Consider the following 25071-nt stretch of genomic DNA (forward strand, 5'->3'; position numbering starts at 1 on the left):
GCTGCGATTGGCTGGCGCGGGCGCGAGCGCGAGCCGGGGCTGGTTGTGCGGGCGAAGGAGACCTCCCTCCTCTCAGTAGGAGCCTCGGAGGCGGCGGCACAATGAGGCGGCGCAGGGGCCGCGGCCTCCGATAGCGCTTCCTTCCGCCCGCCCTCGCGCCCCCCTTCCTCATGGGGAACACAGTCACTTGCTGCGTCTCTCCCGGCGCCAGCCCTAAGCTCGGCCGGGCCCGAGGGTCTGTACTGGGCGGCGGCGGAGGAGGAGGAGGAGGAGGCGGAGGGGGACTCGCGGCGGCGGCAGGCCTAGACCGGCGAGGGGCCGCCTACCGGGAGATCACTGAAGCCGAGTCTGGAGACTCGGACCCCGGCGGGGGCGGGTCCCACCTGCAACATATCAGCGACCGCGAGTTCCCGGATGGTGAGTCGAGGAATAGGGGGCTGCGCTCTCCCTCTCGGCCCTTCCACACAGCCCTATAACCTATGAACTGGGTTATCTGAATCCACACTGCCGTATATTAAAGTTCAAAGCAAATAATGCCGAATTTTATTCAGCTGTGTGGAAGTGGCCTGTCTGTTTCTCTGTCTCTCTGCGGCCTAAGAAGTCCATCCTTCGAGCTTCTTGAGCCCTTCCATAGAGCCCAAGCGTTTGCGAATTAAACCTTCTTTCCCCCTCTTTTTGCTTTGTTTCGTATGCCTTTTTGGTGAGCCTAAAGCGACCCAGGCCCCTTCCACACAACTGAATATAATCCCACATTTTCTTTGGATTGGAATATATGGCAGTGTGGACTCAGATAACCTTGGGCCCTTCCACACAGCCGTATAACTCAGAATATCAAGGCAGAAAATCCCACAATATCTGCTTTGAACTGGGTTATCTAAGTCTACACTGCCATATATTCCAGTTCAAAGTAGATAATGTGGGATTTTATTCATCTGTGTGTAAGGGGCCTCAGATAACCCAGTTCAAAGCAGATATTGTGGGATTTTCTGCCTTGATAATTCTGGGTTATATGGCTATGTGAAAGGGCCCAGCCTTAGGGTTTCCTGGGCCCAGGAGGTTTCCAAGGATTCAATGGCAAAGGGTGCTTCTATACTGTGTAATTATTATATGCATTTATACATACATCCCTTAACTCCCCCAAAGGTGACTCAGGACCCTTCCACACAGCCATATAACCCAGAATATCAAGGGAGAAAATCCCAAAATATCTGCTTTGCACTGGGTTATCAGAGTTCACACTGACATATATTCCAGTTCAAAGTAGAAAATTGGGGATTTTATTCAGCTGTGTGGAAAGGGTCTCAAAGTGGCTTGACAGACAATAATAATAATAATAATAATAATAATACTTTATTTTTACCCCACCCTATCTCCTTGAGGGGACTCAGGGGGCAAAGCATTCAACATTTAGTGTAAAATGTGTATTTCTTTATTACGGAGATTTCTATGCCACCTGTAGTAGTAGTAGTAATAATACAGTAGAGTCTCACTCATCCAAGCCTCGCTTATCCAAGCCTCTGGATAATCCAAGCCATTTTTGTAGTTAATGTTTTCAATAATGTTTCCTAAATTCGTAAATACAGTAATTACAACATACCATTTCTGCATATTGAACTACTTTTTCTGTCAAATTTGTTGTATAACATGAAGTTTTTGGTGCTTAATTTGTAAAATCATAACCTAATTTGATGTTTAATAGGCTTTTCCTTAATCCCTCCTTATTATCCAAGTTATTCGCTTATCCAAGCTTCTGCCGGCCCGTTTAGCTTGGATAAGTGAGACTCTACTGTAATAATAACAACAACTTTATTAGTAACCTGCCCCATCTCCCCAGGGGGACTCAGGACGGTTTCCACACAAGGTGGTAAACATTCAGTGCTATAAGAAAAAAAATGAACCAAGTACATAATCAAACGATACATAAAATAGACATCAAAGTGAACTAATAGTAACTAACTAAAGAAATAAATACATATAAACAAATAGGCCTCACCATCCACAGTGACATCATGATGAAATCTCAATAAATTAAAGTGCCTTGGGGAGAGAGGTGTGGGATATAAATAAAGTTTAACTACTTTTTAAGGCACTTTATTTTTATTTTTAAAAATTCCTAGTTAAAATTCATTACAAAAATATTCACGGTTAAAACCACAGCAGTCCCTGATTTGACCTTAAACACCACCTTCTTCAAAAGCTTGCCTGAATAAGAAGGTTTTTAGCTTGCTGCCCAAAGGAGAGCAGGCAAGGGGCCATTCTGGCTTCCCTGGGAAGAAGGGAGTTTCAGAGTCGAGGGGCAACCACCAGAAAGGCCCGCTCTCTCATTCTTATCAATTGAGCTTGGGATGGAGGTGGAACCAAGAGAAGGGCCTCTCTCTTTTCTCCAGGCCCAGGCAGGTTCATACAAGGGGATGCGGTAAACCAAATAGCCTGGATCTGAACCAGCTAGGGCTTTAAAGATCATAACCAGCACTTTGAATTGTGCCCGGAAACAGACTGGCAATCAATGGAGCTGCTGCAACAGGGGTGTTGTCCGCTCCCTGTAATAAGCCACAATGAGCAACCTGGCTGCAGTTCTTTGGACCAGCTGAGGTTTCCGTGCACTCTTCAGAGGCAGCCCCGTGAATAACACATTACAGTAATCCAGACGGGAATGAACACCATTTGACACCTCTTGAACTGCCGTGGCTCAATGCTGTAGGATTTGTGGTTTTGCGAGGACTTCAGCCTCCTCTGCTGCCTCAAGCCCAGGATTCAATAGCATTGTGCCATTGTTGAGTGTCAAACTGCATTCACTCAGCCCAGTATGTTGGCATTGTAAAGTAGAGAAAGTTTGATACGCACACGTGGTGGGAATGCCTAAATGTTTTTTTTAAAAAAATGGAGAAATTATTCAAAATACCAGTCTAGGTAAACATAGAATGTATGTTTACAGGGAACAAAAACATTGGTTTGAAGAACCAAGATGTTTTTGAAGCAATTATTCTAGCAAGGTGGTAAAAAGGGGATTGGAGAGATGAAAAAAAATGTAATCTGGAGAATTGGAATAATGTCCGATTGGACTTTATTTGAGGAAGTCCAATCGGACATTATAGCAAGTATAGTCTGAGAAGGTACACAGGAGGATAAAACAGACAAAATTAAAGGGAAGTGGGTGATTTATATGAAATGGATAGAAGATGGTGAAGTCAGTATAAATATTGCACAAAGATTAAGAAGACTATTCATGGTTAAAGATAAAGATATAGAGGAAAATGTGGTAGGAGAAGGGGAGGGAGAAAAATAAAAAAATGTAATGAGAAGAATTAACTTTGTAAAGAACACGAATAGATAATATAGAAATTCTTCTATACTTGCAATGTATACACACAACAGTTGTTTATTATTTGCTCACAAATTGTGCTGCTATGTACTCCATTATTTTTATTTTTATTTTAAAAAAACATAATTCCACAGTGTAGAGCAGGCCCTCCTCAAACCTCGCCTCTCCAGCAGTTTGGGCCTCTAACTCCCAGAATTCCTGACGATTGAACAAGCTGGCTAGGGCTTCTGAAAGTTGGAGGCCCAAACAAGTTTGAGAATGCCTGTTGTAGAGGCACTCATATTCAGATGCTCAAACCCCACTGCACAGTCTCGCCTCCTTAGGATAGGACAGGATGCGCTTGTTGGTTGGGATGCATTTCTGTGAATGGTGCTCTCCAGCCAGTAGAGAAGTACGAAACTGTACAATCTGAACAGCACACACTGACAGAAAAGGCGAGGGCCCTTCCACACAGCCATATAACCCAGAATATCAAAACAGAAAATCCCACAATATCTGCTTTGAACTGGGTAATCTGAGTCCACACTGTCATATATTCCAGTTCAGAGCAGAAAATGTGGGATTTTATTCAGCTGTGTGGAAGGGCCCGGAAAGATCCTAGGATTTCATAGCAATGAACCACAACAGTTAAAGTGGTGTCAAATGACATCAATTCTACTGTGTAGATACACCCTTTAGTACTAATGATTTCCAAAATCTGATCCTCCAGGCATTTTGGATTTGAACTACCAGCAGCCTCAGCCACTTGGGCCAATGGCCGGTGCTTATGGAAGCTGAAGTCCAAAACTCCTGGAAAATGCGAGACTGGTAATCACTGAACTAAACAAATAAAAACCTTCAGGTAAATCAGAAAGAAAGGATTTGAGATTGACTCATCTCCACCCATCTTTTTTTTTCGTGTCAGGAGCAACCTGAGTTGCTTCTGGAGTGAGAGAATTGGCCGTCTGCAAGGACGTTGCCCAGGGGATGCCCGGATGTTTTTGATGTTTTGCCATCCTTGTGGGAGGCTTCTCTCATGTCCCCGCTGGAGCTGATAGAGGGAGCTCATCCTAATAAACTCTTAACATTTCTGGGTAGATTTATCTAAAAAGTATAGCAGTGTGTGTCCCCTCCTTAACTGCAGTTCAGCCATTTATCGTAGGTCATCTCTAAATATCCTAAAGACACCAGATCCCATGTGTACTTGGAAGTGCGATCAGCTTTAGTTAATATGTGGATGGAAGACTCTCAGTGAATACTAGCTGCTGTAGGCTATACAGTATTTTGGAGATAGGAACTGGCAAAGCCACCTGACTATTCCTTGCCTAAGAAAACCCTATGGATTTCATGAATTTGCCATCAATTGACAGACAATGTGAAGGTACACAAACAGAGGAGAAATAGCACTGATTGCACAGCAGTGATTGTGCACAAGATGTATAATAGTACTTCTCTGTTGTCCAACATCCAGTTTATAGAAATTTGTTATCTATGTTCCCAGAAAGAACTGGTTCTCCATATGAGGATGGGAGTTTGCTCTTCCTTCATATTCTAAAAAATAGCACACTAATAATGCTTATTCAGTTTTAACTGTATAAAGTGACCTGGTCCCATCTAAGCCGTGGCTTACTGCCAGTGATTACATGAAATTCAGTTTGCTGTATTCCAAAGTCATCTGGGCACTTTGTGGGATGGTGTACACGTGGCCATTTCTTCTCAGTTAATCTTAAGGATAGACCTTTCCCATACCTGACAATATTTGTACATGCCTTATCCTACTAACAAAATATATTTGGTTTGCATTGAAATTATGTGTACACTTGCATGAAATGAGAGATTCAGATCATAACCAAATGTTCTAGGCACTTCTTGGTGACTTATAATTAGATTAAATCAGGCATGGGCAAACTTCAGCCTTCCAGGTTTTTTGGACGTTAACTCCCACAATTCCTAACAGCTGGTAAACTGGCTGGGATTTCTGAGAGTTGAAGTCCAAATACCTGGAGGGCCGAAGTTTTCCCATGCCTAGACTAAATGAAGTAAAGTAAGTGATTACATTCAGTCCTTAAAATGTGTGATTTATATGAAGTCCTGGAAATTCAGTGGGTTGGGTTTTGACTTATTTTTGTTTACAGTGGAACTGCTGAAATCAATAAGAAAACTCGGTCATTACTAACTGAAATCCCTGTACTAAAACTATCAGCTTTAACTACAGAAGGTCTTTCACTTTTTCAGGATTTAGGAGCACAGAATCCTGTGAAATTGAAAACTTACAAAATTTAAAACACTATTTTTTAAAATTCCTAGGGATTCCTAAAGAATGCACCTCTAGGAATCTCTAGATCATTCAGGGCAGTGTTTTCACACACTGTGCCTCCAGATGTTTTGGACTTCAGGTCCCACAATTCCTAACAGATGGTAAACTGGCTGGGATTTCAGGAAGCTGAAGTCAAAACACATAGAGGAGCAGTGTTTGAGAAACACTGCTCAAGGGTGTCTTTGTTGTCAGCTCCCATAAGATTTTGAGGAGATGCCTTTATCTTAAATCTTGTTCCAATCTTGTGAGTTAGGTATTGACCTGCTGGTTTTAATCAACTTTTGGAAATGAGATAATTATTCTCAGGATTTCTTTTCTATAAATTTCATTCTCAAGAAGAGACATCTGTTACAGGTGCATCCCTTATCCAAAATGCTTGGGACCAGAAGTTCTGTCGTCTGCATTTTGAACTACTTGTATTTGCATAAATGCACATAATGTAATATTGTGGAGATGCTTAAACCCAAAATCCATATATATTTGTGGCAATGGTTTGGGATGATACAAATCAGACACTGTCATTGGTATGTTGCTATCATAATTTTAAAGAGCTAGTTTTAATTTTTGAGTAAGTTTTAATGTTTTTATTGGAAAGTGTTTATAAAGGTCTCCTGTTTTTAACACTGTATCCTGCTTGTTGATTTTAATGATTGTTTTTATTGATGTTGATGTTTTTTACTGGGATAATTGTTTTATTGCTTTGTTACTGTTTTGTTTGTTTTATCGGGCCTGGCCCCATGTAAGCCGCCCCGAGTCCCTTCGGGGAGATGGGGTGGGGTATAAAAATAAAGTTATTATTATTATTATAAGGTTGTATACTACTGATGTCATGGCCTATGGCTAGTACAATAAACAATTCATTCATATATATGTGTGTGTGTGCGCACACACACACACACACATACACACACACACATAGTCTGAAGGTCATTTTAAAATAATCTAAGTCCACACCCCACAGAGCCTCGTGTTTCTCTCCAGCTTTTTGTCTCATTCATTCACTACCTGCGTTGTATATGAAATGCAAGGTCAGAGAGAGAGAGGGGGGGGGGGTGGGAAGGATATGTGAAAGGATGAGAATGTAAGCATAGCACTCAGTACAAGTTTGTAACTCTCATCATTTCACAGTTCCTAGCATTTTTCACATATTTCCCCTCTGGGTAGCCCACTAGTTGGCTGAAGTGCCATAGTCACCACCTTGAAGGCAGAAGTGGGCGACTGACTGGCTGGAGGGGGGGGGGTAGATTTCATGGGATATTGGATTTCTGGGAAAGGGATGCTTAAACTGTAACAAATATGACTGCTCAGTTGTTTTTCACACACAAAGGTATGGTTGGATGGTTTCTTCTGAGCTAACCCCTCTGCCACTGCCTGCACTAGTACTGCCTATCAGCATGTGACTAGAAAATTCCACTGATTTTATAACTATGAATTATTGATGAAATAGAGTATTAAGTAATGACTTTATTAGCAAATCAGTGCTGAGATGCAAAGGGAAACTCATCTGTTTTAACCACCCATTTGTTTCTATTCAGCTTATCCATACATACAAGCACAACACACCTTAATTCACCTCACATCCCATAACACTGAATGTTTATGTACTTTCAAAGTGAAATGTGAATTGAAAAAAACACAGAAAATGAACTAAAGAAGAGAGTTGTAAAAATGAAGTAGTTCCCATTCAAAATGTACAAGACTAATAGGTGTGAGTGTACAACAAGCAAAGAGATAAAACTTGTAATGATTGAAAGACCTAAACTTATAAATGTAATTAAAAAGAATTGAAGGATACTGAGAAGAAATTCCATGATACAGTAATAGCACTATGTAACACGATTTTTGTTCCTAGATTATAAATGTCATTTCCTAATTGGCTCTATCACAAAAACATGGAAAAAGTTTATTAAGAGTTGTTGTGGGACATCCTGCAGCACATTTTGCTATAGTTTTTCAATGAATATATCATCGAGTCAACCAGTTCAACATGGTTTGTGGTAGCCTCTAAAATGAAGTGTCCTGGTGTATTTACAAGTACAGTACTATCCAAGTAAGTACTGCACAATTAAATAGGAAATAACACTTTCAAATCAGGAACATTCATTTTTTTCAAATGTTGTTACATAGTGTAGTCAATAATATCTATGTCACTTCACACCTCAGTATTACAAGAACAGTTCAGGAAAACTTTACTCCTGTGGAAGATGGAAGCAGAGGAAGATTAAATGCCTCATATTCGAAAAGATGCACAGAAGTCTCAAGTGAATGTAAGAACAATCAACATGAAGTAGTTAAGAAGCAATGAGCAGTGTTGTGTAGTGGATTCATCACTGGACTATGATTCTGGAGATCAGGATTCGAATCCCTGCTCAGCCACTCCCAGCTTCAGAGGAAGGCAAATACAAATGCTCCCAGAACAAATCTTGCCAAGAAAATCCTGTGATAGGATAACCACAAGTTAGCATTTCAGCAACAAAACTAAGACCCAGAAGAAGATTTGGAGAAATGTTGACAAAGTGCGGATAGAGGACTGAAGGAAAAACGAAGAACTCTGAGATGAGTAAAGGTTAAAGAAGATTAAAGCATTAAAATAAATTACAAACAGTAGGACATGACCCTTTACCCCTTAAAGCAAAGATTTCCCCCAAACACATAAAGAGAGAGGAAACTGGAATCATGAATTTTATCAAAGTGACGGACCTTCCTCCAAATCATTGTGATTGGAGAACTCATTGTCAAAAGCTGTACAGTTAAAGGGAGTCATGCTAATCAGTTAACACTATTGACCCTCTTTCCCCTATCCTGGAAGCTTTTGAAGAAATGTAATGTAACAGACAGGATTTATGTGTGTCCTGCATTTTTGAAATCTGAATAGACCGCTTCAGTTTTGATGCTTTCAGGTGTGGGCTCTAGTTATTTATTAAAAGTATATGTAATTGCTTTTCTGCAAAAACACTTTTATAAACAGTAAAAAGCCTGTTTTCAAATCCAGATTTAAAACCCAAAGTCTTGCGAAAAAAAAAAAAAGTAGGCTTTTCCCTCTTGGTATAAAAACAGCAGAACTAGTCTGATGGATCTTGATTCAACCCTGACTTTGGGGCTGTCTGAGTCTAATCCATAACAATAGTATCAAGTCTAAGCTTGGATACAAAAACAGTTTATTCTATTAGATTTAAAGGTGAAATGATGGCTTTCAAGACAAGCCTGGATATTTTACATTGAAAGCTTTAGTGTTTTATAAGAAGGAAGGAAAGGGTGGTGGAGCAAAGGGATTACTAAGGCTGGGAGGAACATGCCACCATTGTGACTGGACAATGGCAAACTGTTTCCGAACTGACAGGAAACTGCTCCAGCAGTAAAGTCAGATGCCAGCTGCTCACTTCCACCCATATTTCTCACTCAGAGCTAGGTCATGCTTCATTCTTCAGTCAAGTAAATAATGATAAATCTGTATATACCTATTAAAAAGTGCTTCAGTGGTGGAAAAAACATACTTATCAACGGTGGACATTGTAATGTTTTTAAAGGGGTCAGTAGCTTTTCCCTGTCCAGACTGAGTCATCTTTGACAAAAGTGTATGTATGGCAGCAGCCCAATCCAATATGTACAGAATGACTTAACTGGGAGGCCGTCAACATTCATAGTTGACTTTTGGCCAGCCACACAATCATGTTGGGAGGTGGACATTTTTGCACTGTCTCCTATTGTTGGTCCTGTAGTTTGTGATAGGGGCTGCTTGACTTTTGCCCCAGCCAGGTCTCAAGAACAGAACATAATGTTTAAGTGGGGGCCCTTCCAGTCAGGCCCTATATCCCAAGATACGATCCCAGGTTTTCTGTTTTAAACTTAATTATATGAGTCCGCACTGCCAGATAATCTGGGATAAACAGAAAACCTGGAATCATATCCTGGGATATAGAGCCTGTCTGTAAGGGCCCTGGGACTGTGAGTGTGTGATTGTATGCAGAAAGGACCCAATTTTCCCTTTCTGGTCTAGCAGCATGAACAGTACACCGCAGAACTATGCTATCTCAATGAGAGGCTTCCATATCACTTGGTAATATTATTTTCTTATTAAATTAATAGTGAATTCGAAAGTAATATTTCTATGTAATAGGGAATCCTTTGAATGAGAAAATAGCTATAAATGTATTGATTAAGAAACAGCTCAATTCATGCTTTTCATGTATTATCTCTGAGTAGACTTCGGATAATGTTCTTGAGAGAATGATAAGCAGCATTGGTAGCCAAGAGGTTATAAAATGTCTCTTGCTATGTAGCCCTGTGCTAGAAAGTATGATTAACTTTACATCAGTTTGTTTTACTATCTGTTTCTTGCATTACCATAATAGTATACCTGATATTTCTAACTTTCCTTTATTTATTTATTTATTTATCTCAGGTGATTTAAGGCAATGTTCATCACTCAAGCCAGCATAATTCCATATAATAAAATAAATACATTAAATTACAGTTGTTAAGACCTAACAACATAATTGGCAAGAAATACTATAAAAGTCCAAATGATTGAAAAATGGCAGTAAAAATGCAGCAATATTAGCAGCAGACAGTGTAAATACAATAACAATAGCAGAAGAAAAATAGATAAAACAAATTCTAAAGGCAGCAATAATAACAGCAGTTATAAAAATGAGTAACAATATAGAGACCAGGTAAAGCTGACTATAACTTTGCTTGCAGGAATGGAAAAAATATTCTTTTGATGAATAATGCTGACATAAATCACAATGTTTTGCAAAATAATATTAAATCAGAATGTGAGAGTAAATAGAATAGTTCTAAGTCACACCTTCACAGTGTTCACAAGGCTGGTTGCTTAATAAAATGGTTTTTTTCTGTTCGAATAAACTTATCAAGTCTAGAACTAAAACTTATTGTTTGATATTGCCATAGACCTAAAGTAAAAAACATTGGATCATTTTCATAAGGCACAGCTGAAAGACAGGAAATACAGTACTATCACAGCGGGTTTGATACCTCTTGGGTTTTGGTGCCAGGGCACCCACCCACTTAATGGATACCAACGTGCATGGATAATTAAGTCCCATTATATATAGTGGTATAGTAAAATATCATCCCTTAATATACAGTGGCATAATAAAATAGCATCCCTTATATTGAAATAGCAAAAAAAAAATCAAAATTAATGCTGAAGAGAGCCTCAGGATCTGTGAAATGTTGGGAGTCTTCAGCAGGGTATTCCTACATAGTAGCATAGTGCTTGGCAGGCAGTAAAATCAAGATTTGCTTTTTGGATTTGCCTTCCCCCCTAATATTTTTGAGCCATGGTTGGTTGAATTTGTGGATATGGAATCTGCAGATACAGAGAGCCAACCATAGTTTAATTAGGAATGTAGAATAATGCTCTAAACAGGACTTATTTCAAAAGGAGGTATCAATAACTAATATATTCAGTGATGGTTTTCTAAAGATGCTAATCTTAGGGCAAAACTTTATGCTGAAAGTAAATAGTACTGAGGACATTGAAATTTGCTTTTTTTCATTGCACAATAGTCGCACCGTCATCTACATGTCTTCCCCTTGGATCGCCCCCATAGTTCCAGGGTGTGGGCAAGTGAAGGCTCGAGAGCTAGAAATCTTTGCTCAGCTGCCTCCAACCAAAGAACGCCCTATAGCTCTGGGCAGCAAGCAACTACAGTATTTCATATTTCCCTCAGCTGTCAACTAAGGGAAGCCCTGTAACTGCCAAAGAATTGCTGCATAATACCATAGTCACACCCCTCCAAATGGGGGTGAGTGGGAGCATTATGTAGTGAATAAAGGTATCATCCAAATTTAGTATATACATATTTTTGGACTTGGCTGGATTGCTTTTTTTCACTTGCTGTTTTATAGTGAATTATAGCATCCAGGCTAGTCATGACCTAATGGCCAAGAACATTACATATTCTTTAAGAGCCAAGATCTGTGTGACATATGCAGTTATTTAAAAAGGAAAGCAGCTTCTCTTAGGAGTTATTCGACTTCTAACATAATACAGTAGAGTCTCATTTATCCAACATAAATGGGCCAGCAGAATGTTGGATAAGTGAATATCTTGGATAATAAGGAGGGATAAAGGAAAAGCCTATTAAACATCAAATTAGGTTATGATTTTACAAATTAAATACCAAAACATCATGTTATACAACAAATTTGACAGAAAAAGTAGTTCAATACGCAGTAATGCTATGTAGTAATTACTGTATTTACGAATTTAGCACCAAAATATCACAATGTATTGAAAATACTAAGTACAAAAACATTGACTACTAAAAGGCAGACTGTGCTGGATAATCCAGAACGTTGGATAAGCAAATGTTGGATAAGTGAGACTCTGCTGTAGCATAAAGTCTTCAACTACGAATGAAATACGCAAAATCATTATGGAAATGTTTATCAAGGCCTAGGCGATCATTTACTTAAATATTTTTCCCATCTTGAAGTTTAGGACCATATATGTGGCCTTTGTTTCCAAAAGGTACCAAATAAAAATGTGTTGGTGGCAACACATTGTTGGTTAGGAGTAGAACATTATGTACCCATCAAAACTGTCAAAATGTATCAAAATACTTTGGTATAGGATTTGGAAAATTGTATTTTATAGCAAAATAATGTATATCCTTGGCACTTTTTTCTGATACCTGAAAAAAATTGTTCAGATAGATTTGGTACTTTACATTTATTTTAAGACAGTTCTGAAGAATTAGTTGCATTTTAATATGTTATGATGAAGAGAAGGTTTTCTCTGTGATTAGAGAATTGTTTCTTAATGTCATGGCTGATTCTTCGTTAAGTAATATGGACATAGGTTGGGAACTAATTCTCCAATAGGTAGATAAAATCACTGTCTTAAATGTTGGTTTAAATGTGTGTTTAGATTTCATTCACTACTCATTATTTTAAAACCTAAATAAGTTAAAATCTATTCTTATGATCTGTTAAAAATGCCTCTGTAGGTGTCAGGACCCAGGCTGCAGAGCACCAATAACCTTACACAGAGGCCAGAATCTATCTAATATCTTTATTATAGAAATATATAAAGTCAATAAAAACAAGTGAAGAATAAAGTTCAGAAGCAGACCTTCCAGATGAGGTCAAATATAGTCCAGAAATGTATTGTCCAATATAAGATAGTAGAGTCCAAAGTTATAATCCACTTGACCGAAACACACACTTTGCCAAGCAATAGTGTGGGGAATGACAGAGTCTTTAAGGTCCAATGTAGCTTGACAACAAGGTTGGAAAATAAACTTGATTCTTGGCTAGATCAAAGACTTGAAACGAGGCAAACATGAAACATGAACAGAGTCCAAGGAAGTCCGTGAAACAAGGCAAGGCTGGAAACTTGATCTGGGAAACAAGGAACTGGGGTTACGAAGTCCACACACGATCTCTCTCCTCAAGCTGAACAATTGACTCCGCAAAGTTCCCCTTGCGACCAGCACCTATATTGGGTCTCGTTTTCCCGCCAACAGAACACTTTCCCTAGAGAACGAGAAGCGAAACCCAACTCTGTCCAGATGCATGACTCCTTAGAATTTCCCAAGGAAAGCAGACCTAATCAGCTAGTTGTTTGGCAGCGATTCTCAGGCTCCGGCGATTAGCCTCTCTGGCTCCTCTATCTTTATTATAATTGTCCCTCCGGGAAAACGGGGGGGAATTCTGCCCAAGGCCTGTTTGGCTACATTCTTGAGGACAAACATCCTCCAGGTGGAGAGGCTCCGATTCTGGCTGAAACGGCGGAAATCCCATGTTTTCCTCTTCGTCTGCCACAATAATACTAGGAACAGGACTACAAGGCCCATAAGTCATCACACTATCCCCGCCCTCAAGGCCCCCCTCAAACATGGCCCCTCTCCTCGAGTCGCGGGGCCGCGGCTTGGCAGGGTAGGCCTGATGGAAGCGGCGGACTAAGTCGGGGGCATGGACTGTGGAAGCGTCTTCCCAAGAGCGTTCTTTGGGGCCAAAACCCACCCAGTCAATGAGATACTGGAGGCGGCGGCGATGAAAGCGAGAATCCAAAATGTCCTGAACCTCGAATTCCTCCTCCCCGTCCACCAAAACAGGGGCGGGGGCCGACCGGCTCGCATCAGGGCGTACACCATCCGCCGGAAGGAGCAGGGAATGATGGAACACCGGATGAATGCGCATGGAGCGCGGAAGTTGGAGTTTGAAAGTCACGGGGTTAAGTTGCGCCACCACTGGGTAGGGACCAATGAAACGGGCATCTAACTTCCGGCAGGGACGGTGGGAGGGCAAAAAGCGAGTGGACAACAGAACCCGATCTCCTACCTTGATCTCGGGGCCCGGCTGGCGATGGCCGTCAGCGTGGCGTTTATAGTCCTCCTTGGCTTGATCCAGTTGTTGGTGCAAGAGTTGTTGCACCGCTGTGAGTTCTTGCAGCCAGTCCTCCGCTGCAGGGACTTCTGAAGTTTCAATGACAGAAGGAAAGAAACGTGGATGGAAGCCGTAGTTTGCAAAGAACGGGGTTTCTTTAGTTGAAGCCTGGACACCATTGTTGTAAGCAAATTCCGATAGAGGTAACAGGGAAGCCCAATTGTCCTGTTGGTAGTTTACATAACAGCGAAGGTATTGTTCCAAAGTGGCATTGGTGCGCTCAGTTTGCCCATCCGTTTGGGGATGGTGAGCTGAAGATAAACGAGAGTCTATGCCCAATAGTTTCTGTAGTGCTTTCCAGAAACGAGAGGTGAATTGAGATCCACGGTCAGTGACTAAACTCTTGGGCAATCCATGTAGTCGGAAAACATGTTGAAGGAATAAATCTGCAGTCTCTTTGGCCGTGGGGAGACCATCGCAGGGAATGAAATGGGCCAACTTGGTAAAAAGGTCCACCACCACTAGGATCGTGGTGAATCCAAGGGAGGGTGGTAGGTCAGTGATAAAATCCGCGGAAATTATCTCCCATGGGCGAGAAGGAGTGGGAAGGGGATGCAGTAGCCCTGACGGCTTCTCCCTTCGTGTCTTGGAACGCTGACATACAGGACAGGTATTGACATATTTCTCCACATCCTTGCGGATCTTGGGCCACCAAAAATCTCGTAGGATCAAATGCATGGTTTTAAAAAGTCCAAAATGCCCTGCTGGCTTGCTGTCATGACACAGATGAAGTGCTTTTTCTCTGCCTGGACCTGGGGGGATTTAAACATGATTCCTGTAGCATAGTAGCCCATCCTTAAGTGAGAAAGGGAAACGTAGTCCTTGGCGAATCTGTTCTTGAGCCCAGGCATCTGCCTGTTGACTGGCTCTAATTTCTTGAGTGCAAAGGGATTCCGGGTTAGAGGGAGTTGGTTCAATTGAAGTGGATTTGGTGTTTCCCACTGTGAGCGTGGCAAAGTTTTCGGGTTGCAGCAATCGAGATTCTGAGGTCTCTCTGCGTCCTGTAGCATACGCTGGTTTCCGTGATAGAGCATCTGCCTGCTTGGTCTGCGCCGGGGTTACATAATGGATCTGGAAATCAAAACGTTCAAAGAATAAGGCCCAGCGCTGCTGCCTTTGATTTAACTTTCGTGCGGTCCTTAGGTGCTCTAAATTTCGATGATCAGTATGAACTTCAATGGGAAATTTGGCCCCTTCTAACCAATGTCTCAAATTTTCAAAAGCTGCCTTTATGGCCAAAAGTTCTTTCTCCCAAATAGTGTAATTTCTCTCTGGGGCTGTCAGTTGACGGGAGTAATAGGCACAAGGATGAAGATGTTCTCCCACTGGCTGCATGAGTACAGCCCCAATTGCCACATCAGAGGCGTCAGCCTGCACAACAAAAGGGGTTTTAGGATCAGGGTGCTGTAGAATTGGCTGGGTCGTGAAAAACTGCTTTAGCTGGTGGAACCCTTTCTCTGCTTGCTCCGTCCAGCGGAAAGGCTGTTTCCCACGGATGCAGCTGGTGATTGGGTCAGACCAGCGAGCGAAGTCTGGGATGAATTTGCGGTAGTAGTTTGCAAACCCCAAGAAGCGCTGCACTTCCTTCTTGTTGGTTGGCGCCCGCCATTCCAATACTGCTGAAACCTTTGCCGGGTCCATGGAGAGCCCTAGTGGCGAGACGCGGTATCCCAGGAAGTCTACTTCTTGCAGATCAAAGGCGCATTTTTCTAACTTGGCATATAGTCCATGATCCCGCAATCGTTGTAGCACCATTCTGACGTGTTGCTCGTGTTCCGATTGTGATCTAGAAAACACCAAAAAATCGTCCAAATATATGATCAAGAACCGATCTAGATAATCCTGGAAGATATTGTTGACAAAATGCTGGAATGTTGCGGGAGCTCCGGATAAACCGTAATTCATGACTAGGGATTCAAATAATCCGAATTTGGTCTGGAAGGCGGTTTTCCATTCGTCCCCTTCTCTGATGCGAACTAGATTGTAAGCCCCCCGGAGATCCAGCTTGGTGTAAACCTTGGCCCCTCGGAGCCGGTCTAATAGGTCTGAGATCAAAGGCAGGGGGTAGCGATTCCGCTTCGTGATATTGTTCAATGCTCTATAGTCCACAACCAAGCGTAGGTCCCCTGACTTCTTTTTCACAAACATCACTGGGGAAGCAGCTGGGGATTGAGAGGGTCTGATGAACCCCTTGCGAAGGTTTGACTCTATAAACTCCCTGAGAGCTTCTTGCTCTGGTTCAGTCAGGGAGTAGAGGTGTCCTCGCGGAATCGGGGCCCCCTCCACCAAGTCAATGGCACAGTCGTAGGGTCTATGTGGGGGTAGTTTCTCGGCTTCCTTTTCATTGAAAACATCCCACAAGTCCGAATATTTCTTGGGCAAGGTGATGATGGGCTCAGCGTCCGTGGCATGACAGACCTTGGCTACTAGACAATGGTTTTGGCAATATCTTGAGGCAAACTGTAGTTCTCTGTTGGACCAGGAGATGTTTGGGTCGTGGAGTGTCAGCCAAGGAATCCCCAAAATCACAGGGAAGTGGGGAACCTCGGTAACGAAGAAGGAAATTTCTTCCATGTGTTCCCTTATCCACATCCTGGTGGGTTCAGTCCATTGGCTTACTGGACCTGTCTTTAGGGGACGGCCATCTATGGCCTGCACCACCCGGGCATTCTTGAAATCATGATATTGTAATCCCAGAGAGTCGGCATACTCTCTATCGATGAAGTTGTTTGTTGCCCCTGAATCTATCATGGCATGGATCATGACGGGTCCTTTTTTCACTGACCACAGCGTGACCACCAGGAGAAATAGGACCCCGGTTTGCGGCTCTTGAGTGGGGTTTTTGACCGGGTTGGCGAGCCTCTCTACGCCCGGTCGCTGGCTTCCCCCGCCGGCTTGGCTCCAGCCGCCTCGGCCGTTTCCGGCTCCATGGAGGACGCCGCCGCCAGGCGGGCGGCGGGCTTCCTTTTGGCTGGACATTCTCTGGCGAAGTGGCCCCCATTCCCGCAGTACCAACACAAATTCAAACGTTGGCGGCGGGCCTTTTCGGCAACATCCAGTCTGGGGCGCACATTGCCCAACTGCATCGGCTCCTCCTCGCTACCCATGGGGTTTGGGGCTGGCGGTGGGACTCTCCATGCTGGACGTGGCTGAACACTGGCAGTAGCGGGGGGTTTCACTCCGGCTCTTCCACTCTGGCCTCTGAGCCACTGTTTTTTGTTGGCTATCAGGGCTTCGGCACGTAAACACTGGCTGATGAGTCTCTCAAGAGTCCCTGGAGGATCCACCTTAGAGATCTCTTCCTGCATCTCGAAGTTGAGGCCCTCACGAAACTGTCCTCTAAGGGCTATATCATTCCAGCAGGTGCTCTGAGCCAGCACCCGGAACTCGGCTATGTACCGGGACAACGGCCTGTCCCCTTGGAAGAGACGCCGGAGTTTATGGCCGGCCGCCTCCTCGTCGTCTTCGATCCCCCAGGTCTTTCTAAGGTGGTTCAGGAAACTTTGCGCAGAGCTTAGGTGCGTGGAACCCGCATCAAACAGCGCCGTCGCCCAATTGGCCGCAGGCCCATCTAGGAGACTGTAGATCCACGCCACTTTGACATCTTCTTGGGCAAATTCGGCTTGGCGGGCTTCTAAGTATGCCTGACACTGGCGACGGAAAACATGAACCTTGGAAGCTTCTCCAGAAAACTTGGTTGGTAGCGCTAGGGCAGGAAGACGCACTCCGCGTTCCTTCAAGCCCAGTATTTCACCCTCCTGCGTTCGGAGAGTATCACGGATTCTATTGAATTCTTCTTGGGAAATGGTGTAACTGGCCGGTTGAGCCTCCGCTCCGGTTCCTGTAGACATTCTGGCCTTAGGTTGTTTGGTGCTTAAGGTGGCGGAGTCAAACTGTCAGGACCCAGGCTGCAGAGCACCAATAACCTTACACAGAGGCCAGAATCTATCTAATATCTTTATTATAGAAATATATAAAGTCAATAAAAACAAGTGAAGAATAAAGTTCAGAAGCAGACCTTCCAGATGAGGTCAAATATAGTCCAGAAATGTATTGTCCAATATAAGATAGTAGAGTCCAAAGTTATAATCCACTTGACCGAAACACACACTTTGCCAAGCAATAGTGTGGGGAATGACAGAGTCTTTAAGGTCCAATGTAGCTTGACAACAAGGCTGGAAAAGAAACTTGATTCTTGGCTAGATCAAAGACTTGAAACGAGGCAAACATGAAACATGAACAGAGTCCAAGGAAGTCCGTGAAACAAGGCAAGGCTGGAAACTTGATCCGGGAAACAAGGAACTGGGGTTACGAAGTCCACACACGATCTCTCTCCTCAAGCTGAACAATTGACTCCGCAAAGTTCCCCTTGCGACCAGCACCTATATTGGGTCTCGTTTTCCCGCCAACAGAACACTTTCCCTAGAGAACGAGAAGCGAAACCCAACTCTGTCCAGATGCATGACTCCTTAGAATTTCCCAAGGGAAGCAGACCTAATCAGCTAGTTGTTTGGCAGCGATTCTCAGGCTCCGGCGATTAGCCTCTCTGGCTCCTCTATCTCTATTATAATTGTCCCTCCGGGAAAACGGGGGGGAATTCTGCCCAAGGCCTGTTTGGCTACATTCTTGAGGACAAACATCCTCCAGGTGGAGAGGCTCCGATTCTGGCTGAAACGGCGGAAATCCCATGTTTTCCTCTTCGTCTGCCACAATAGTACTAGGAACAGGACTACAAGGCCCATGAGTCATCACAGTAGGAGACCCTGTATTTCTAGCTAGTAGAACAATTTATGAAGGAAATCATATAGTATAGATTTTTATGAATGCTTTTTCCTATGAACAGAAAGTTATGGACAATTCCTTTGAGTATGGATTTCTTCCCCTTGTAAATGCTAGTCTCATTTTTGGAAGTCTAAACACTTGCAGGATAATAATAATAATAATAATAATAATAATAATAATAATAATAATAAACTTTATTTATACCCCACCACCATCTCCCCAACGGGGACTCGGGGCGGCTTACATGGGGCCATGCCCAGAACAATACAATATAACAAAATATAATAGAACAACAAATCATAGCACATTAAACAACACAATAAAAGAAAATATACACTACATTAAACAAGATCAAAAGAACAATAAAACCAAGGGTGGGCCACATGAACACTAGATTAAAACTCGAGGTGAGAAAGGAAGTAGGAGTAAAAACCACAGAGGACAGAGTCATAAAGTGGTGGTGCAATCTGGAGGACAAATATTGAAGGAGAGCAGCAAAAGGGATGTATGTAGTGATTACTCTCCAAAGGCACAACGGAAGAGCCATGTTTTCAGGTCTTTCTTAAAGGCTGCTAGTGTGGGGGCTTGCCTAATCTCACCGGGCAGTGAGTTCCACAATCGGGGGGCCACAGCAGAGAAGGCCCTCTCCCTTGTTCCCACAAGGCGGGCCTGAGATATTGGCAGTGGCGACAGGAGAGCCTCCCCTGACGATCGAAGGGATCGGGCAGGTTTATGATAGGAGATACGGTCACGAAGGTAGGTGGGTCCCAAACCGTTTAGGGCTTTATAGGTGATGGTCTGCACCTTGAATTGGGACCGGAAAATAAACGGCAGCCAGTGGAGCTCCTTGAACAGGGGAGTGGATCTCTCCCTGTAACTCGCCCCAGTTATTAGTCTGGCCGCCGACCGCTGGACCAATTGTAATTTCCGGGCCGTCTTCAAGGGAAGCCCCATGTAGAGTGCATTGCAGTAGTCCAGTCTAGAAGTAACTAAGGCATGGACCACCATGGTCAAGTCAGACTTCACGAGGTATGGTCGCAGATGGCGCACGAGTTTTAGTTGTGCGAAAGCCCTCCCAGCCACCGCCGACACCTGCGCCTCAAGCGTCAACGCTGAGTCCAGGAGGACCCCCAAACTGCAGACCTGTGATTTCAGGGGGAGTGCAACCCCGTCCAGCACAGGCTGCCACCCAATACCCCGATCAGACGAGCGATTGACCAGGAGGGCCTCTGTCTTGTCAGGATTGATCCTCAGCTTGTTCCTCCTCATCCAGTCCGCCACAGCGGCCAGGCACTGGTTCAGCATCCGAGGGGCTTCCTTGGAGTCAGATGGGAACGAGTAGTGGATTTGCGTGTCATCTGCGTAGAGATGGCAACGCCCTCCAAAACTCCGGATGACATCTCCCAGCGGTTTCATGTAGATGTTGAATAGCATGGGGGATAGGATAGACCCTTGCGGGACCCCACAGGTCAATGGCCAGGGGTCCGAGCAGGTGTCCCCCAGCTTCACCATCTGGGAGCAACCCTCCAGGAAGGACTGGAGCCACAGCAAAACCGTGCCACCAAGGCCCATCCCAGAGAGTCTCCCCAGAAGGATACCATGGTCGATGGTATCGAAAGCCGCTGAGATGTCCGCAGGGTCACACTCCCCCTGTCCAGCTCCCTGCGGAGGTCATCCACCAAGGCGACCAAAGCCGTCTCAGTACTGTGCCCAGGCCTGAAGCCAGACTGTGAGCGGTCCAGAAAATCAGTGTCATCGAGGAATTCCTGGAGCTGCGTGGCAACCACCCGCTCCAGAACCTTGCCCAGAAACGGGAGGTTGGAAATTGGTCTGTAGTTGTTACATACAGATGGGTCCAGGGAGGTCTTTTTTAATAGCAGTTTTACCACCGCCTGCTTAAAGCAGGATGGAACTGTCCCCTGGCCCAAGGAGGCATTTATTATAGCCACAAACCAATCCAACAACCCATCTTTGGCCAGCTTAACCAGCCAAGAAGGACAAGGATCCAGAGCGCAAGTGGTCGCCCTCACAGACCCAAGAATCCCCTCCACGTCATCAGGAAGAACAAGCCGGAAATAATTCCACAAAATCGGACAGACAGGTATCTCGGTTACCTCCGCTAGAACTATAGTTAAGCTGGAGTCCAACTCACGGCGTATCTGAGCAACTTTGCCTGCGAAGTGGTGCGCGAAATCGCTGCACCGAGTTGCCAAGTCATCGGGAAGCCCCTGGGCCTCAGAGGGACGCAGGAGCTCCCCAACAACTCGGAACAACTCCGATGGCCTGTTGGCCGCAGACGCTATGCGGGCAGTCGTGAAAGCTTTCCTGGCTGCTCGCAAAGCCACGGAGTAAGCCTTAATAGCGGCTTTAGCCCGTGCTTGGTCAGACACATCCTGAGATTTCCTCCAGATGCACTCTAGTCCCCTCCTCGCACGCTTCATCACGGCCAGCTCCTCAGTGAACCAAGGAGTCGACGTGACACTACGCAGCGAGAGGGGACATTCGGGAGCGATCGTGTCAAGTGCCCTTGACAGCTCACTATTGTAGTGATCAGCCAGGACATCGACAGGATCGCCAGTCTCCAGAACAGGAAGATCCCCAAGAGACCTCAGGAGTCCATCCGGATCCATCAACCTCCTGGGGCGGACCATCTTAGTGGGTCCACCACCCCTGCGGAGGTTAGAAGACACGGCGAAACTTAAACAGATCAGATGATGGTCAGACCATGACAATGGAAGGATGTTTTGCTCTTCCACTCTGACTGTCCCACCATCCACAATAAAGACAAGGTCCAGCGTGTGTCCTGCCTGATGTGTGGGCCCAGATATAACTTGAGTCAGCCCCATGGTCGTCATGGCAACCATGAAATCCTGAGCTGCACCAGTCAATGTGGTCTTGGCATGGATGTTGAAGTCTCCCAAAACTATGAGTTGTTGGGAGACTAGGGCCGAATTGGAGACCACTTCTGCTAGCTCAGACAGAGAGACTGCTGGGTCGCGGGGTGGACGGTACACCAGCAGAATCCCCAAGCTGTCTCGGGCTCCCACCTTCAAGTAGACACACTCAAACCTCGAGGATTGCGGAACGGCACATCTGATCAGGGCGATGGACTGCCAAAAGATCACCGCGACTCCTCCTCCCCGCCCCCCAGCCCTGGCGTGCTGATGCACCCCGAAACCCGGTGGACACAACTGGGTGAGGTTCACCCCACTCAGCTCGTCCAACCATGTCTCGGTGATGCATGCCAGATCCGCCCCCTCATCCAGGATCAAATCCTGAATGACAGCTGTCTTACCGTTGACGGATCTGGCGTTCAAAAGCAGAACCTTAAGGATGGCCTGTCTTCAAACCATGATTTTAAATGGCCAGGAAATGATTATTTAAAATAGTCTTCCCTATTGTGGAAGATATATTTCTCAAATAGCCATGCCCACTTAATCTCTATAGCAGTTAACTCACTTGTTTCAATTAAATAAAGAGCTTTATAGTACCTACAGCCCACATGGACCCAACTTTTTTTTAATACTACAGCATTTTATCTATGGAGGCAAAGGAAGTGAGTGTGAAATTAGTGGATGTTTTTCTAGTTCTCTTCACATAGTAAAATCACTCACTTGAAAATAAGAGCCACAATCCAGAACAGAGTTATATGTGCTGAATTGTGAACTGCTTGCCTGAACTTTCTAGAAGTGTCAGTTATTGAGTGATTTTTACAAGCTAGAAGTTTGAGTAGCTACTGTATACTAGTAGCTGGTAGTATTCAAAAATGTCCACCAGAAAAAAATGCATGACCTATTATTATGGTTTGTTCATGTTCTGGGTCCAAAATAGATATCTTAGTTAGTTTTGCATATCTCCCCCTTGCATGCTATATCAGCATGGCCCTGATAAGCCTAAGCATGTGTGCCCCAGTGATGTGCCAGAACTAGATGAAAATAGGGAGGCCCACATGTTCAATGCATTGCAGACAAGTTGTGTCTGCAGTGCAGCCATATCCTGTATAAATCAGCTTGCCTTTGTGATAAGCATGCTGCATTGTATTTCTCCATCAAGACTTCATCTCTCTACTAGATGGTGCTAGACTACAATCCTCATCCTATTGTATTGTGTCACCTAGGCTCTGCTGGCTCGGATTTATGGTGGTTGGAATTCTAACAATAGTCTGGAGGCTCTCTGGTTCTAATCTGGTGAATTGTAATTAACTGGATTTTCTCTCAACCAAAATTGAATTGCCTGGGTAATGCAATGCTGGTTAAAAAGAAAGAAAGGGGGAGGAATGCAATGTAAAAAAGAGTTCCCACATTACAAGTGGGGATTAAAAGTGGACCTAGTTTCAACATAATTGGCTGCAAGTTTTAGATATTTCACTTGTGTGCACCCTGGCTATTTTCTGAAAGACCTTTTGATGTCTACAAGTATCGTACATGCATTTTCTGCCTCCTTCAGAGCACAGCTTTGGCTTGCAGAACTTCCGGGACATTATGCAGGGTTTCTCTTAGCAGAAGTTGGAGAAACTTTTCACATCAGCCTATGGATTGTGATCTGTTGAAATAGCATGCAATGTCAAATGCTTATAAGCAGAAAACTCTCATTGTATTGATACTGTGAAGGATATAAAATTATGCTTTTTGTGCATTGATAATTTCAGAAGAATTTGCTGCTACTATTTTCTGTATGTTCTCTCATTGCATGTGACAATGCAAGAAGTTTGTAAATCACAGCATAAGGGTACAAACTGGAATCATGGCAGCAAGTCCACTTAAAGGAGCAGCATGATTTTTGTTTGTTTTAACTCTTCGGAGTCTGGAGTTTGCTGTCATTGTGTGTTTGCCTACGTGCCTTCAATTCACATGTCAACATGTGGCAACCCCATGAATTCCATAGGGGTTTTTTTGGCAAGGAATACTCAGTGGTGGCTTCCTAAGTTCCTTTTTCTGAATCATAGCCTGCAGCACCTGGTGTTAACAGTCTCCCATCCAAGGACTAACCAGAGCTGAACCTGCTATGCTCCCAAGATCTGGTGTCTTTACTATTAGATTAATGCATTCACACAAAATTAAAGAACTGCATTCTTTATCCTGGAAGAAGTGTGCTTTGACTTGTTTTTCTGCATTGCTGAGAATAATGTAACAATCTTATTCACATGCCTGTTGGCTGGTTTGTTGAGCTTAAGTGCAGAAATATGTAAGAGTTGTCAAGTTAGTGTCGTTAAGAGGGTGTTTACAATCCTTTATAGGATAAAACTATCTTAGTGTGGCATGAATTGTTCCTGACAGCAGTCCACAGGCATATAGGCATGTCTAAATCCCTCAGAGCACCTGTTTTCTTTTTAAAAGAAACCTGAGCCATGACTCTCATTTCCCATCCTAGTATACTACAATACATTGTATTGACTTGGACAATATGTATTTGAGCATTGCATTGTATTACAGTATGCATTGTATTTGAGCTCATCTCCAACAATTTTTTCTTTGAAATCCGCTACAGACTGTTAGCATGTACACAGCTGCACACACATGATGAAATTTTTGTCTCACCTTGTGTACTGGATTGGACATGAAGTAGGAAAGGTAGGATTGAGAGTAGGAAAGAAAGGTAAATTGAAAAAATAAGTGCAGCTTCACTAGAATGGGCATATTGTAAAAAGAACTTTAGGCTAAAAAAAGTAATGCTGGCCTGAGATGACTTCACAACAAAGTACATGGGGTTTTTTTTCTCTGTGAATCACAAAGTAATCATTCATATTTGTTGAATCTAAATCCAACTTTGGTGAATAACTGTGAAATATGCTCAATACTATTCATAATTGGTTAGACTTTGTTAGCACATTGAAGTTTATGAAGATTTCTTGCAAACTTTTTAACAAAAACAATAGTGGCCATGTGCAGAGAAACCAATGGACAAATGTATCCTTGTAATGGGCTATGTGACATATATTATAGTTATAAATATGTGTGGAGTATTACCAAGTCCCTAGCTGGCTTGGTTTGTGTGTCATAAAACTACAAGCTAGGCACAAGCCAGAGTTCAGCTCCTACTGAATTCATACAGCATCCAAATCAAAACATGAAAAGACCCCTCAGATTGTCCAGTTTCTCACCTTTATGGCAGGAGCAGTTGACCAGCATGCATGGACATGCTGTTTCTCCTATGGTAAGTCAGGACTTTAGCTTAACATGATGCCTTCATGATCTAATGGTTTGTATACAAAATATGTCATAGGTGTTAATGATAATCTATTGAGGAAAGT

General features: G+C 43.6%; 1 protein-coding gene across 2 annotated transcripts in view; it reads left to right on the forward strand.

The window, feature by feature from the left end:
• The first annotated feature begins 6 nt into the window (after window positions 1-6).
• Window positions 7-25071, forward strand: part of ccnyl1 (cyclin Y like 1) — a 50182-nt gene continuing 25117 nt past the window's right edge. For both annotated transcript variants that reach the window (XR_001730766.2, XM_008118772.2), the window contains exon 1: window positions 7-417. Coding sequence is in view for 1 of the 2 variants with exons in the window: in XM_008118772.2 (XP_008116979.2) it covers window positions 171-417 (247 nt within the window). In the remaining variant the exon portion in view is untranslated. The remainder of the gene's footprint in view (window positions 418-25071) is intronic.

Source organism: Anolis carolinensis, chromosome 1, assembly GCF_035594765.1.
Source record: "Anolis carolinensis isolate JA03-04 chromosome 1, rAnoCar3.1.pri, whole genome shotgun sequence".
NCBI classification, from domain to species: Eukaryota; Metazoa; Chordata; class Lepidosauria; order Squamata; family Dactyloidae; genus Anolis; species Anolis carolinensis.